The 16,562-nt window shown below is 36.7% G+C and overlaps 1 protein-coding gene across 1 annotated transcript; it reads left to right on the top strand.

Moving 5' to 3' along the window:
* Positions 1-3,514: 3,514 nt before the first annotated feature.
* On the top strand, positions 3,515-14,237 carry KBTBD2 (kelch repeat and BTB domain containing 2). The gene is made up of 3 exons (XM_007447396.1): positions 3,515-4,027; positions 9,172-9,337; positions 11,541-14,237. The coding sequence occupies exons 1-3, from the start codon at positions 3,858-3,860 to the stop codon at positions 13,074-13,076; spliced, it is 1,872 nt and encodes a 623-aa protein (XP_007447458.1). The 5' UTR covers positions 3,515-3,857; the 3' UTR covers positions 13,077-14,237.
* Positions 14,238-16,562: the final 2,325 nt, after the last annotated feature.

Raw genomic sequence — 16,562 nt, 5'->3', positions numbered from 1 at the left:
TTTTGAAACTAATTTTAGGTATAACACAGAATGATGTATGGTACAATATATTTATTAAAAAGGGAAAATTCATAAAATGTGTCAAATCATTGGTTATTAAGTAATATAGTACAGACATTGTGAAATGTTTCAGAGTATGTAGGATATTGATTTTAAGGGTTTTTTTTTTTCTGGAACAAGTTGGGAAATTATTTAAGTTTTATTTTTAGGAGAGAAGGAATCTTGTTATAAAAAATATGTTACGGGCATTTAAGGTGGTTGTTGTTGATCATCTTAAACTTTGCCATTTTTCCCATTTTTATTTAATACATTTTGAAGTCTGTGTTCCCAGAGGAGGGACACTGAATTTTATTTTGGATTGTACTAGATACAGATCAGTTTAAGTTAAGTTTACTTAATACAATGTCTGAATGACTTTTTCTGCCTATTTTAATATTAAGATATCATAAATAAAAATTACTTTATTAGGAAGAAATGTACCCTAGATTTCAAAGGAAAGGGTGGGAATAGGGTGTATAAAGCAGTGACAATGAGATTATATAAAGTTGGCTCGCCATGTAGTATTCTAAAAGCAGACTTCAGTTTTAATACAGTTTTATGCATATGATAAAAAAATCAAATCTAGTAAAACTGAGACAAATTCAATGGGGCTCAAAAAAGTTACTGCAAAAAAATCAGGTCATAGTATGAGGTCAGAGAAATGACCAGAGTGAACCTGTACAGCTACCCTGCAAGGAATTCTGGAGTCTAATCTAAATCCATCCCTGCACTGGCCACCAGTTCCTGTCACCTGGTTTAAATATGGATGGGGGGCTTCCCTGGTGGCACAGTGGTTAAGCATCCACCTGCCAGGGGACACGGGTTCGATCCCTGGCCCAGGAAGATCCCACATGCTGCATAGCAGCTAAGCCTGTGTACCACAACTATTGAGCCCGTGTGCCACAACTACTGAAGCCCATGTGCCTAGAGCCTGTGCTCCACAGCAAGAGAAGCCACCGCATTGAGAAGCCCGTGCACCGCAACGAAGAGTAGCCCCCGCTCGCCGCAACCAGAGAAAAGCCTGCACGCAGCAATGAAGACCCAACACAGCCAAAAATAAAGTAAAATAAATTTTAAAAAAAAATAATAAATAAATATGGATGGGGACAATTTTGAGTCCTGCAGCTGGGGTTAGGACTTATAGTTTATTAATACATGCATTTCTGTAAGATAAATTTTTAGAGGTAGAATTGAAAGATTGAGGTATTAAGCATTTTCAATGCCAAATATATCTTCTATAATACTTCATTTGCAATCTGAAATTCAAAAACCTCTTAAAATGAAGTTAAAAATTTTTTTTTTGCAAAACTTGACCTGAAGTAACATAAGACTGTATATAGTATTATTTTTCACACTGTGCATATTTCCCTCAGTGAGAATAGTAGGATGTTCAGTTCTGGAGCTCTGCCCCAGACCCTTTGTAATACATGATATATGTACCACATTACCTCTGTAAGATCTGAAAAATTCTAAATTCTAGAACATAGCTGGCTCCAAGAGTTTGTTTTTGTTTGTTTTTGTCTGCATTGGGTCTTCGTTGCTGAGTGCTGGCTTTTCTCTAGTTGCAGCGAGCGGGGGCTACTCTTAGTTGTGGTGTGTGGGCTTCTCATTGCCGTGGCTTGTCTTTGTTGCGGAGCACGGGCTCTAGGTACGCGGGCTTCAGTAGTTGTGGCACGTGAGCTCTAGAGCACAGGCCCAGGAGTTGTGGCACACAGGCTTAGTTGCTCCGCGGCATGTGGGATCTTCCTGAACCAGCGCTCGAACCTGTGTCCCCTGCATTGGCAGGTGGATTCTTAACCACTGCATCACCAGGGAAGTCCCAAGAGTTTTGATTAAGGGCTTATACGTGTGTATCAACTTATACTCCTCTGTAAGAATGCTCGTTTTCCTACACCCTCACTAACACTGGGCCTTGCTGCATTATTAATATGTGAAAATAGCCAGTGATTTTAGGTATTATTAGCTTTAGAGGTTATAGTAGTAAACTTAGATTTATAGTGTAACTTTCAGATTTGGAAGAGCAAAGTCATTACCTTAAATGACCCAAAGTCTCTGCCTTTGCACCTATATTAGTTACTTCCATATAGTTAACTTGGCTGGAAATTTGACGGTCTACGTCAAGTTTGCAGTTCATGTAATAGTATAGTTTGGCAGGAAGTACAGTGTGATCTTCTCTTTGACATATGGATGATATTTTTGTGAGAAAAAATATTAGTGGTTCCAGTGATGGTCAAATATATTTATAGGTTTCATGTCAACAGCACTTGACTTTCTGATTATGGAGCTAAGAGTTATCTAATTAGGAAATAGGTGATAGTTTTTAACTGTTATTAGCACTATATATTCTATACGTTTTTCCTGATTTGTAATTCCTTTGCCATATGTTGTAAATACTGACTTCTAAACAACATTTTAAATTAAACTTTAATGCAGCTGGAATTTCTTTTGATGAATGGTATGCAGTATGACTAAAACTTAGGTGGGTTTTTTTTTTTTCCTCCAGTGGGTAACCAGTTGTTCCAACATTATTTGTTGAAATAACCCAATCTTCTAGTTTGAAATGACTTGTTTATCATATCTAATGTTTTTTTTAACATGGATGTATTGTATTTACTTATTTACCTATTGTATTTATTTATTTTTGTTTACTTGGGTTTATTGTATAATTGTAATACATTTTAATATTTATTAAGAGTATGAGGAAAGACTTGTCCTCCCTTCCCCTCAAATATCTTGGCAGTATTTGTGAATTCTTCCAGATGAATCTTCTGCAAGTTGGATTTGTATTAAATTTACACACTTTGAGAACATTCATATCTGTATAGTATGAAGTCTTCATGTAGGAATACATTCCTCTATTTTATCATGTTTTATGTTTCATTTTTCAGTAAAATTGTATGTTCTTATAAAGATTTCTAGGAAGGAACCACTGTACAGAGAGATATGTTGTATTTATCTCCGTTACAGGATTGAACTGCAAATTTTATAATATAGTTTATGCTTTGGAAGTAAACCAATCTGTTTATCATATAGTTTAAGTAATTTAAATATAAAGGCTGTGTGAATACATTTAAATTATACTCCCCAAATGAGAATCTCCTTGCAAGAGAAAGGGGTTTTTTTTTTCTCTTAAATTACAGTCATGTATTGCTCCTAAACAAATAAGTAGGAGATTTGGCTTTGCTGGTAATTGAAATTATTTATTTTTAAAGAACTTTTAAAAAAATGTATGCTTATTGATGTGTTCCTTATTTTCTAGAATGTTTATATTTTGTATAGAAGGCAAAAAATTAACTTAAAACCACAAATGTAATAAACTTGTTAAATGTCCCTTTTCTCATGTTTCATTTTTATGGTAATGTCTAAAGTTGAACTTCAAAAAAATATAATTCATATTTAAGTCTGTGATTTTAAACATTGTATTCTAAAAATGTACTGACCTAGATACTCTAACTGAACTTTTTTTTCTTTTTAGTTACTCCAGAGGATCCACAGAACATAGGATGTTGCCACAAAATCTACCTCCTGTGTTATTCTCTTTCACTCATGAGTTGAACAACAGTTACAAATTTGAGCAAGATATCTGCAGACTGTGTTGAAAAACTCTGAAGAACCTAATTAACACAGGATGACCTGGTAGTGATTCTAAGCCTAAAAAGATACTGTTCGTTAGTGAATGTATCAATCTTGGTTCTGAATGCTGCAGATAACAGCAAGCAGAGTTTCTCCTTTCTTTATTTCTGAAGCATTCACTTGACCTTCCATCAGTAAGACTGATTTTTCTAATCTGTTCCTGGATATATTAATGGAATACAGTCATGTCCACTCAAGACGAGAAGCAGATCAATACTGAATATGCTGTGTCCTTGTTGGAACAGTTAAAACTGTTTTATGAACAGCAGTTGTTTACGGACATAGTGTTAATTGTCGAGGGCACTGAATTCCCTTGTCATAAGATGGTTCTTGCAACATGTAGTTCTTATTTTAGGTAAGTACTGTAATCTTGGTTAGTTTATAATTTCAAATGCAGAATGTTAGCTTGTTTTAATCTTTTAAACATTATTTAAATTTTTAAAAAAGTTAGGTGTCTTAATGTTTTGCTTAAATTTTCTATTTGGGGGCTTCCCTGGTGGCACAGTGGTTGAGAGTCCGCCTGCCGATGCAGGGGACACGGGTTCATGCCTGGGTCCAGGAAGATCCCACATGCCGTGGAGCGGATAGGCCTGTGAGCCATGGCCACTGAGCCTGCGCGTCCAGAGCCTGTGCTCTGCAACAGGAGAGGCCACAACAGAGAGGCCTGCGTACCGCAAAAAGAAAAAAGTAAAAAAAAAAAAAATTTTCTATTTGGGTGATATAGTGCTTGTCAAATCACCTCCTTGCGTGTGTAAGTAAGGGGCAGGCGAAAGAAGTTTTTACAAAGGATTAAATACAAGAAATTTGTTGAAATTAAGAAAGTTTTACTGATGGGGAGGCAAAAAGGTTCAGAATACTATTTTTTCATTGAAAGAAAGAAAAACGAATGGGGTAATTTTCACTTTCTCTTAAGATTTTAAAATGTTACATTTAGAAAACAGTCATTGTTTATAAATTTAAGAGTTACAGGAGGCTTAATAATAACTTTTAGAAGATAATTGGTACTGGTTAGACATGTTAAGGATTTTTATTTCCTTTGCAAAACTGAGTTCCTTTACTCACTCTTGGTTTCTTTCATCATTTGTGCTATCGTTTTAGCTGTACCAGACTCCTTGCCAGATTGAAATAGTTAATCATTAATGTTTTTGTTCTCTGTGCCTCAGAATTTATAAGTTGATTTAGTTATTTGTTTGCTAATTACAAATAAATAAAGCTTAACTTTACATTTTTATGATCTTTTGCAACTTTTAATCTTTTTAAGATAGGTTTCCCTTTATTATGTGTTTCATGGGAGGAAAAGAATTAAGGCGTAGAAATTCCTATATTTGGTCTCTGCCCTTAGGTTGAATTTTTACTTAATATTTGAAAGGGACAGGGAGAATAAAGATGAATGAAATGTGGACCAGTATATTCCTGTTACAAATCTTAGCTGGCATAAGTGGAGATCAGCAGTGAAAGTTACTTTCTGCTGCTCCTTAGTGGCAGCTGTAGACAGGACAGGTTTAATCTTGACTTTTCAAGGCTAACGTACACGAAGGTGTATAACACATCTCATGATGATTATAGAAGCAAAGGCCCAAATGTCAGTTGCCTTGCTCTGCCTGCCATTGTTTCAGGTTTAGCTGTGGATATTTCATGCAATTTCAGACATTGATTTTCTTATCTTAGGAAGCTTAGCATATTTGCAAACAGTGGTTCTAGAGAATCTCATGGATCTAGAGGATGCTCAGAATCCTCTTGTGCTTCTACAAATAGAGATTCTTGGATTTCAGACCTAGAAATTATGATTCATTGGGTCTGAGTTAGAGTTTTAGGATTTGTATGTTTAAGAGCTTCCCAGATGATTGTGATGGTCAGGTTTTTTTGTTTTTGTTTTTTCATATTTATTGACTTAGTAGATAGTGTTAGAAATTCAAGGGTCCCAAACCTGGGTCCATTAGTTCTCCCTTTTTAATGGTTATTAATTACAAATGGATTATCCATTATTGGAATGAGCTATATGCTTTAGTTGTGGATTTTCAGATTGATATTTGTAATCACAGAGTAGAATCTTTTGTGGTAATATTTTAGCAGTCATCTTGTGTAACTTTTAAACCTATGCAGAAAGTCTGTCTCCATATTTTCTGAATTGTCATCTTTGTCAGAAAGTAACACATGGGTTTATGGGTTAGGTATCTTACCTTTTTTTCATCCTCGCTGTCTGTTTTTTATTGTATAGATAAAACACTATTCTTTAAATTCTCTAGTCCTGAGGTTTTTATTTATCTTTAATTGGGTTGGAATTGGTTTTCCTGAAGACCAAGAAGTTTAAGTATTTCATTAATGTTACAATCTTAAAAACAACACATTCTCTTTAAGGCTGCTGTTATTAACTTACCACTAACTAGTTCCCTTCTTTAGCATCCTTGGTGTTCTGAGAGAATATATTCTCCCTAAAGCAAATCAGATACTAAGAAGTAGAAATAATAGTAGATAATAGTAATAATAGTAGAAAGAGTAGTCCTATCCATGTTTGCGCTTAAAGCCATCCATCTTTAAAATCCTGTGTCTGGACCAGTTTCATAATCCACAAGACAAAGACACTTATATATTAATTTCCCCCCCCATATATATCTGGACTGTGTAGATTATTGTTATTGTATATTCCCACAATAATAACCTGATTTTCTCTCAAGTGTTCAACTGGATTCTGCTTTCAGGTTTGTAGATTTTGGTATCCTTACATATAATGTTGCTATCAATCTTTTATCATTAGAAATTTACTATTAGAAATTTTGCCTTTTGAAACAGATACATTCCTCCTTTGGTTTACCAGTTCCATCCCACTAAGAATCAAAAGAACTTCTGAAATCCAGAGAACCTCTGAAATGGTAGTTTCTTCTTCTTGGTAACATATACACTTCATTTTAGACCCTAAATGAAGGGGATTACTTGAGAATTACTCAACACCTCTTCCACTATGGTAATTTAACCTCCTATAATATTATGCAACTCAGTATTTACTCTTTCTTTAAAAAGTCTGTTTAAGATTTTTATAATCAAGTTGGCTAGGCTTCTACTAATCTTTGGTCTTCAGGAAGCATAGTTCCTTCACAGAAGTCCATCATTCTGGTGTCATAAACCATAGTCTAGAATAACCAGTCTCAGTGTCATCTGTATAGTCAGCTGTTCCCTTGCCCTACTTCCTCTTCCAAAGTTAACTACCTCCTACTGGCACAGACAGAAAAGCACATGACCCCTAAATCTTCCACTTTTACTCAGAGCTCCTATAGTTCTTTTCAGGTCGCTTTTGTTATTTCCCATTCTCCTGTGTCACACAAGTGAAGCCAGTAGCAATTGGTGTTTTTATTAGAGTTTCTTGTCACATCTTGGGTATTTTTCAACAGCACTTCCTAATCTCTGTTACTTGGTTGGGTTTATTTATGGCCATTCTGTATTCTTTGGGAGGAAGTTATCAACCGTCCTGATTGATGTTTTTGCTACTCTTCCATTCCCTAACTGCCTGAAGTTTATTTGCTGTTCTTACTGCTCATTCTGAGCTACACTAGAAATCATCAGTGCCTTCCTAATTGCTTTTGCAGTGTTTGTTATCCTTGACTCTACAGTTTTTGACACCCTACATCTCTTGCCCTGAGTAGCATTGTACTGACTGGCTTGTTCTTATTTCTCTGATGAATGTTTCTCAACCTTCTGTCATTCTTTTTTCTTCTAATTGAACTCTACCTCAGGTTGTCATTGGGATTCTGGGTGGGTTTCTTTTAGTTTTTTAGTCTCTCTCAGATAACGTACTTGGCTTTAACACGTCATTTTGTAGATAATTCACAGTCTTCAGCATTAATGCCTGACCTTCAAAGTTCCAGTTGTATTGAATACTTAACTGATTATTGTATTACTTCCATTTGACTCAGCTGCTCGCGCCTCAAATTAAACATATGTAAAATTTAACTCACCTGTTTTGCAAGATTAACTGTTTTCCTTGACCTTATAATTTTTCTCTCAATGGTTAACATTTTTTTCAGGTACTTACTTGAAAATAAAGATAGCTTTGATTCTTTCCCTGTCTACTTCCTACTCTAGTCTATTCCGTACGTTCAGAAAATCACCAGATCTTGTTGGTTTTTTGTAAAAGCTTTTGTATCCATTTCTGCCACCCTAGCTCAGGTGGTTCTTACTTCTAATCTAGATTATTGCAGTAGCCTCAGAACCCTTTTTCCTATCTCCAGCCTTTGGCCCTTGAGGTCTGTCAGTACAAAATATTCATCCTAGAATATATTATGCTAATAAATCCATGCTGAAAACCCTTCAGTGAACCCTTCTTCACTGTCTACAATAAAAAGCTCAGACTCGTATGTCTGTGTGTGTGTGTGTGTGTGTGTGTGTGTGTGTGTGTGTGTGTGTATTTTTTTGGGGCCATGCTGAGGGGCTTGCGGGTCTTACCCCAACCAGGAATTTGAACTCGGGCCCTGGCAGTGAAACTGCCACTGGACTGCCAGGAAATTCCCTCCTATATCTCATTTTAAAATCCCTATGTGGGACTTCCCTGGTGGTCCAGTGGTTAAGACTCTGTGCTGTCCATGCAAGGGGTGCCACTTTGATCCCCTGGTCGGGGAACTGAGAATCTCACATGCCTTGCGGCCAAAAAAAAAAGCCCTCTGTGATCTGCCTGCCACTCATCTTTCCGATGTTTTGCGTGAGCCCTTATGTTCAGCAACGTCACTGGGAAAAACAGTTCTTATGTTCTACCCTGACTCACTATTTTATCCATTTTAAGGCCTTTCTCATCTTCTTGTCCTTGAGGTTGCCCAGGCTATAGGCATTTCTGTACACGCAACAATATTCTTTGTTTTTTTACCTCTTCCATGTATATGGGCATTTTACTTGGTATTCTCCACAACACTAATTGCCTTTCCAGCATATTTTCCTGCATGTAATTTTTAGGAAACTGTTCTGCATATTTTTAGGAAATCATTTGAGTAAATGAAATTTTTAATGGCTTTATTGAGATCAAATTTACACACAATTAAATGAATTTTAGTATCTTTACAATTTAATTTGAAACATTTCCATCACTTGTGCCACCAATTTACAGTCACTCACTGTTCTTACCCACAGCCCTAGGCAACCACTAATCTCCCTTCTGCCTCTATATTTGCCTCATATATATTTGTATACACATCATACAGTATGTGTCTTTTTGTATCTGCCTTTTTTCACTGAGCATAATGATTTTGAGGTTTGTGTTGTAGTACATATAATAGAGTTCCTTTTTATTGCTGAATTCCTGTATGACTATAAGGATTAAATTAATTTTGATGTTATCACTCAGAATGGCACAGTGGAGTAGTTTGGTATATCTTTGGCACTGGATTATAATTTTCTGTTGTCTCCCTTGAAAGCTTTCCCTATAAGTTGTCCATCAGCAAATACCCTAAATAAACATCCCATGTTGTCTAGTTTTTCTTTTTAGCCTTACATTTGTTTTCCCCATCTCTGCTATAGGGCCATGTTCATGAGTGGACTAAGTGAAAGCAAACAGACACACATACACCTGAGGAATGTGGATTCAGCCACCTTACAGATAATAATAACGTACGCATACACGGGTAACCTGGCAATAAATGACAGCACTGTAGAACAACTTTATGAAACAGCTTGCTTCCTGCAGGTAAGCAGTTTTTTCAGTGTCTTATAGCTATGTAATTTTATTGCAGATTTTAGAAGGCAAAAGTTCTCCTCTTTTTAAAATATGTAAGGGAAGAACAATAGGATTTGATCAGCTAATAAACTTAGTTTTATGATGGGAACTTGACTAAAAAGATAGATGAAAATTTCATATTAGTTTCATATTCTGCCTAATATACCAGGATTTAGATTTCAAGTAAAAGAAATTTTTAACAGCATTTGTTAAATTTAAGTGCTTCAGTTTTTTGGCTAGAAGCTTAGATGTGCTAATTTTTGATGGTATTTTCACAGAAAATGTCAAGATTCTTATGGAAGTTATCAAACATAAATGTTTATAATAGCCACGAGACCTTACTGAGCTATTAAGGAGAATTATTTAAACTAAAAAAGTGATGATTGATATATTTACATATGATAAGCTATTGCACTGTGTTTCCCCTTCAACTTTATTTTCTTTTTTGGCTGTTGCCGCGTGGCTTGTGGGATCTTAGTTCCCCGACCAGGGATGGAACCTGGGGCCCCTGCAGTCGAAGTGCAGAATCTCAACCACTGAACCACCAGGGAATGCCCCCCCTTCAACATTTCTTTTAATTTTAAGAGGAATATAAAAATATTTTCCTCATTTTCTCCAAAAGGAGAAATAAAGTTTCTCCAAAGGGAGAAACTTTAAAGGTTAAATTCTGGGAGTACAGTTCATGATACGTAGTAGGTACTTGATAAATGTGTGCTGAATAAATGTGAATGATGCCGGTCGAATGCCAGTTTCTGGGTGTAACTCTGGGAACCAGAACTCAGTCTATCCATGCCTTAAGTACCTGTCTTCCTTTTTAGTTCTGTATTCTCCCCCCCCACCCATAAATTGTGCATTGTCCTACTATAACTCTGGGGACACTGAAGCCTTGGTAGCTTCCTGGTGCTTTAGAATGGAAGACATTCACATCCTAAATCCAAACCTAAAAGGGAGAAATGCCTACTGTAAGAACTGTCTTTCTTCCATAGCTTATATGTTGTCATTACCTTTTTCAATTTTTTAGCAATTCTAAAAGCACGTTTTTTTTAGAATTGCTAAAAAATTGAGGAATTTTAAGAAATTTGGATTCCAGAACAACACTGTTATTATAGTGATACCTTTCCTTATAATTTTTTCTATCATGTTAATGAAACCTATAGGCATATGCTTGGCCAAATGCAAAACAGGACTCTGCCTCTGAGAGTAAGTTGCCCTGGCAAGCCTGGGAATGTGGCATTTTATGACTACCAACATGGCTTTTACTATTAACCACATGAAATGATGTTTTTATATGCCAGATTCTGTACTAATGCTTTATATAGGTTCTCATCTAATCCTTAAAATAATCACTTGTAAGGAAGGATTTCCCCATCCTATACAGGAGAAAGCTGAGGCTTAGAGAAGTAAAGCTACTTGTCTCATATTGTACAAGTATTGACTGGCCAATCCAGGTTTTGAATCCAAGCAACCTGACTTCTTATCACAAGCTGCTTCTAGTCAATCACTGTAACGTTGAATAAGTATAGTAGGTAGCACTTCTGACTCAGCTGAGGTCTACTGTTTCTTAAGAAACAACAAATCTAGGAAAGTTAGAGTGGCTAAGATGGGTCGTTTAAATGTAGGTAATTTGTAATTGCACATGAATATATTCTTTTGATTGGATATCCTACTGCTCCATGTAAGAAAGGCAAATCATAACTACTGTTAGGCATTGTGTATGATTTTCTGCTTCTATATGACTGTCTTGTCCATGTTGAGAAAACCAGATTCCACCTTCTCAACAGTAATCATTTCCTATACTGATTTACACTGTTTTCATTTGGTTCTCTCAATTACATATTTTGCTAGGCTTTAAAAAATACATAACTTATGCATGAATTAAATTCTTTCCCTTTCCCTTTAAGGCTGTTTAGGTTTTTAAGAGCCTATTTAATGTTATACTACTGACTCCTAAATAGGGCAGTTTAGTAGGCCATTGGACAGGAAGACGAAATGCAAAACTATGCATAGTCTTCTAATTTTATTATTACTGGAAGACATTATCTCTTAGCCCAAACATGTGTATCTAAAAATAAAAACTACAGTATAGGGATCTGATTAATATACCTGTGTGTTACATAAAAATAAAATTTGTCTAGCCTGCCTTTATCAGCCTTTTTTTCCCCTTCTATTTTAGGTAGAAGATGTGTTACAACGTTGTCGAGAATATTTAATTAAAAAGATAAACGCAGAGAACTGTGTGCGATTGTTGAGTTTTGCTGATCTGTTCAGTTGTGAGGAATTAAAACAAAGTGCTAAAAGGATGGTGGAGCACAAGTTCACTGCTGTGTATCACCAGGAAGCTTTCATGCAGCTGTCACATGACTTACTGATAGACATTCTCAGTAGTGACAATTTGAACGTAGAAAAGGAGGAGACAGTTCGTGAAGCTGCTATGCTGTGGCTAGAGTACAACACAGAATCACGATCCCAGTATTTGTCTTCAGTTCTTAGCCAAATCAGAATTGATGCACTTTCAGAAGTAACACAGAGAGCTTGGTTTCAAGGTCTGCCACCCAATGATAAGTCTGTAGTTGTTCAAGGTCTGTATAAGTCCATGCCCAAGTTTTTCAAACCAAGACTTGGAATGACTAAAGAAGAGATGATGATTTTCATTGAAGCATCTTCAGAAAATCCTTGTAGTCTTTACTCTTCTGTCTGTTACAGCCCCCAAGCAGAAAAAGTTTACAAGCTATGCAGCCCACCAGCTGATTTACATAAGGTTGGGACCGTTGTAACTCCCGATAATGACATCTATATAGCAGGTGGTCAAGTTCCTCTGAAAAATACAAAAACAAATCACAGTAAAACAAGCAAACTTCAGACTGCCTTTAGAACTGTGAATTGCTTTTACTGGTTTGATGCACAGCAAAATACCTGGTTTCCAAAGACCCCGATGCTTTTTGTCCGCGTAAAGCCATCTTTGGTTTGCTGTGAAGGCTATATCTATGCAATTGGAGGAGATAGCGTAGGTGGAGAACTTAACCGGAGGACCGTAGAAAGATATGACACTGAGAAAGATGAATGGACAATGGTAAGCCCTTTGCCTTGTGCTTGGCAGTGGAGTGCAGCAGTTGTGGTTCATGACTGCATTTATGTGATGACATTGAACCTCATGTATTGTTATTTTCCAAGGTCTGATTCATGGGTAGAAATGGCCATGAGACAGACTAGCAGGTCTTTTGCTTCAGCTGCAGCTTTCGGTGATAAAATTTTCTATATTGGAGGGTTGCACATTGCTACCAATTCTGGCATAAGACTCCCCTCTGGCACTGTAGATGGGTCTTCAGTAACTGTGGAAATCTATGATGTGAATAAAAATGAGTGGAAAATGGCAGCCAACATCCCTGCTAAGAGGTACTCAGATCCCTGTGTTAGAGCTGTTGTGATCTCAAATTCTCTGTGTGTGTTTATGCGAGAAACCCACTTAAATGAGAGAGCTAAATATGTCACTTACCAATATGATCTGGAACTTGACCGGTGGTCTCTGCGGCAGCATATATCTGAACGTGTACTGTGGGACTTAGGGAGAGATTTTCGATGCACTGTGGGGAAACTTTATCCATCCTGCCTTGAAGAATCTCCATGGAAACCACCAACTTATCTTTTTTCACCGGATGGAACAGAGGAGTTTGAACTGGATGGAGAAATGGTTGCACTACCATCTGTATAGTCAGGAGTTCAGGGAGTGCACGCCTAATCTATTTGCTTTGTCATTGTCTTTGCTAAATGAGAGAGGCTATGAAAGGACTGAATATGAGTACATAAAAATCTATCTTTGATAAATTTTATTTTTATGCCCTACTTAATATTTGCATCAGTATAATATATATCAGTGAGTCTTAAGAAAGATATGCTTCCATAATATGAAATAGATTATCCAATAATTGAGAAACTTTTATGTGTATCATGAGAGCATAAAAATCTGGATTATCTAACATTGTTAGCCCTGTGTATGTACAGTTCCAAAAGTTCTCTTATTAAAGTAGTTTCCTGTTCCTAGTGTGGTATATCGCAAATTATGCTGAGGTTATTTTATTCTATGTATTTCATTCCTGTGCTTCTGTTCTGAAGTCCTGGAATAGTTTTTTCGGTGTAGTTAATTGAGCTGCACTTAACACTAATGTCCATGTTGGTATTAGAAATGTTGTCTAAATCCTATAGTTGAGGAAGATCTTCCATTTTATGGTATTGCACAGGGAAAGTATGACTGCAGGATCAGTCTAACTATTAGGTGCATGTATTCTCTTTTCACTAACTTATACTTGTCTATCTAGAATACAGGTCTTCCAATCAGCTGGTCATTTACCAGGTGTGGACTTAAGTTGCTGGGCTTGCAATAAGAATTGCTAGTCCCTCATTGTGCGGGTCTGTGTGGAGCTTTAATCAGTAAATGCCTCCACTTTCTGTATTACATTAACATTGGCTCATGCATCTAACTACCTGCTGCTGTCGTATTTCTCCATCTTAAAGATTTAGAGTGGGTTAACCAGGTCATTACATCTTAATTTAATAACAAACATTACTGTAGAGTGATTGTGTATAGATATTCGTTAGCTGTCAGGGTGTGTTTTTTTTTAACCTGTTGTGTGTGGGGGGGTAGGATTAGAAAGGTGAACTGTTCAGGAATTCTCTGCACTACCGGTGCAGAAGAGCAGATAACTAGTGCTGCTCTGGCATTAATCCCAGGAACCACTAGCAGTAGCGGGGTGCCGCCAACCTAACATGAGCACAGGTGCTTCATGACAAACAGTACTAGCATGTTCAACTGCATAATGTTCTGGCACTGTATTTTGAATGATATTAATTTATTAAATAAATTGTATATATTCAATATCTGTTTTTCTTTTGTGATGGGAATTGTGTGCTTTTAGTTTTAGTTTTACGGGGTCAGCTTAGTTTGTTACAGGTGGTTTCTTCAGAGTTTTGTTGATTATATGATATTTGTCTGATTTGAGCCTTACTGTAGGAACACAAATTACATAAAAAGTAAGAGGCAAACCAGAGCCTAATGTTAAAAAAAAAAAAAATTTAGTTATTTGCATGGGCCTTGTCCTCTTTCAAATATGGTTTTTTCTGCCTCACTCTCTTCCCCTTTGACTGGTTAGCTCTCAGGTGATTATACATCCTAGTTTGTGCCTGTTTTCCCTTTCACTTTGAAAATTGTCCCTGTTTGGATAGTAAATGATATGGTAACCCTGGTTGAATTCAGTTTACACTTCAGGTAACTTCCTCCAACTGGCTTAAAAAAAAAAATTCTATTGATACTACCATGAGTTCCCTTTGTTTAACTCTCAACTGTGGGACTTCCCTGGTGGTCCAGTGGTTAAGACTCTGTGCTCCCAATGCAGGGGGCCTGGGTTCCATCCCTGGTCAGGGAACTAGATCCTGCCTGCTGCAACTAAAAAAATAAATAAATAAATAAAAAGATCCTGCAAGCCACAACTAAGACCTGGTGCAGACAAATAAATTATTTTTTTTTAATTTTGAAAAAAAAAAGAATAAATCTCAGTTGTACCCCATATTACCCAATACTCGTTAAACCATCTTATACTTATCGATTGTTTTCACCACTGCTGTGAGGGCAAGGGTTTGTGTCTACCCTATTTCTGCATCCTCAACATCTAATAATGCCTGGCACATAGTAGACATGCAGTAAAACCTGTATAAAGGCATGCACAGGTCACAAGGGGAATCTGAATTACAGTAAATCATTCAGACTACTATTTTGGAATTGCAGTAATTACTGGAGTATCTATGACAGTATGGAAAAGGATTTGTCAGTAGATTAACATCAGATGAGCTGGCATCAAAAACAAAATTTCTGGGGCTTCCCTGGTGGCGCAGTGGTTAAGAATATACCTGCCAATGCAGGGGACACGGGTTCAGTCGCTGGTCTGGGAAGATCTGACATGCCGCGGAACAACTAAGCCCGTGTGTCACAACTACTGAGTCTGTGATCTAGCGCCTGTGACCCACAGCTACTGAAGCCTGCAAGCCACAGCTACTGAAGCCCGCATGCCACAACTGCTGAAGCCCGTGAGCCACAACTACTGAAGCCCGTGCACCTAGACCCCTGCTCTGCAACGAGAAGCCACCACAATGAGAAGCCCGCGCACCTCAACCAAGAGTAGCCCCCACTCACCACAACTAGAGAAAGCCTGCATGCAGCAATGAAGACCCAACGCAGCCAAAAATAGTAAATAAAATAAAAATTAAAACACAAACTTTCCAAAACAAACAAACAACAAAAAACCCCACAAACTTTCCAACAATATAAAAAGGATTTAACCAAGTGGGGTTTATCTCAGGAATGAAAGGTTGGTTTAACATCTGAAAATCACATAATAAACATATTAACAGAATAAAGGAGAAAAATCATATTATTTCAATAAACACAGAAAAATTATTTGACAAAATCCAAGGACCATTTGTGATATATATATATATATTCATAGAAGTACCAGAAGAAACATGGACTAATCCCTCTATAATAAGGGAGTAGGGGAAACTTTCCTAATAATAGCTCAAATTCCAGAAGTAATAAGACAAAATGTAATTTCACATACAAAAAAATAAAACTTTGGTATAGAGTAAGACACCTAGGCAAGACACCATAGGCAAAGTAAGAAGACAACAAAACAGGAAAATAATTTCAAGTGGTAGTATCTCTAATATCTTTAAAGAGCTTTTAAAAATAAAAAGGCCAAGAACTCGAAGAAATTGAGCTTCTGAGGTGAAAAATAAACCATATAATATATGCTAAGAGAAACACACAATAAAACCAACACTGAGATACTATTTATCATGTATTGGCAAAAATCCAAAAGTTTGAATACTGTTGGTGGAGAAACAAGCACACCCATACATTCCTGATAGTCCTGCAAAATATTATGGTAGCTGTGGGAGACCTGACAATACTGGTAAAATAATCCTTTGATCACAATCCTATATCTAGGGATCTCTCCCAAAGATAAACTGGCAAAAATATTTTTTAAATGTATGCATAGGTCTGTTATTCCTTACAATAGTATTTGTAGTAGCAAAAAGGCCAGAAACAACACAAAATCCATCAGCAATTGGTTAAATCAGGATTGGTTAAATAATGTCAGATCCATAGAGTAGATCTCCAGAATGTATCATTAAAGGGCAAAGTGGA

This window comes from Lipotes vexillifer, unplaced genomic scaffold (genome assembly GCF_000442215.2).
Source record: "Lipotes vexillifer unplaced genomic scaffold, Lipotes_vexillifer_v1.1 scaffold1079, whole genome shotgun sequence".
NCBI lineage: Eukaryota > Metazoa > Chordata > Mammalia > Artiodactyla > Lipotidae > Lipotes > Lipotes vexillifer.
This window is presented reverse-complemented; position numbering and strand designations above follow the sequence as displayed.

Bases quoted from the DNA above. Each gene is read 5' to 3' on its own strand.
- KBTBD2 (XM_007447396.1), top strand. From the start codon at position 3,858: ATGTCCACTCAAGACGAGAAGCAGATCAATACTGAATATGCTGTGTCC. The intron at 4,028-9,171 runs GTAAGTACTGTA...TCTCTGCTATAG, and splicing joins ACATGTAGTTCTTATTTTAG to GGCCATGTTCATGAGTGGAC. The intron at 9,338-11,540 runs GTAAGCAGTTTT...CTTCTATTTTAG, and splicing joins AAACAGCTTGCTTCCTGCAG to GTAGAAGATGTGTTACAACG.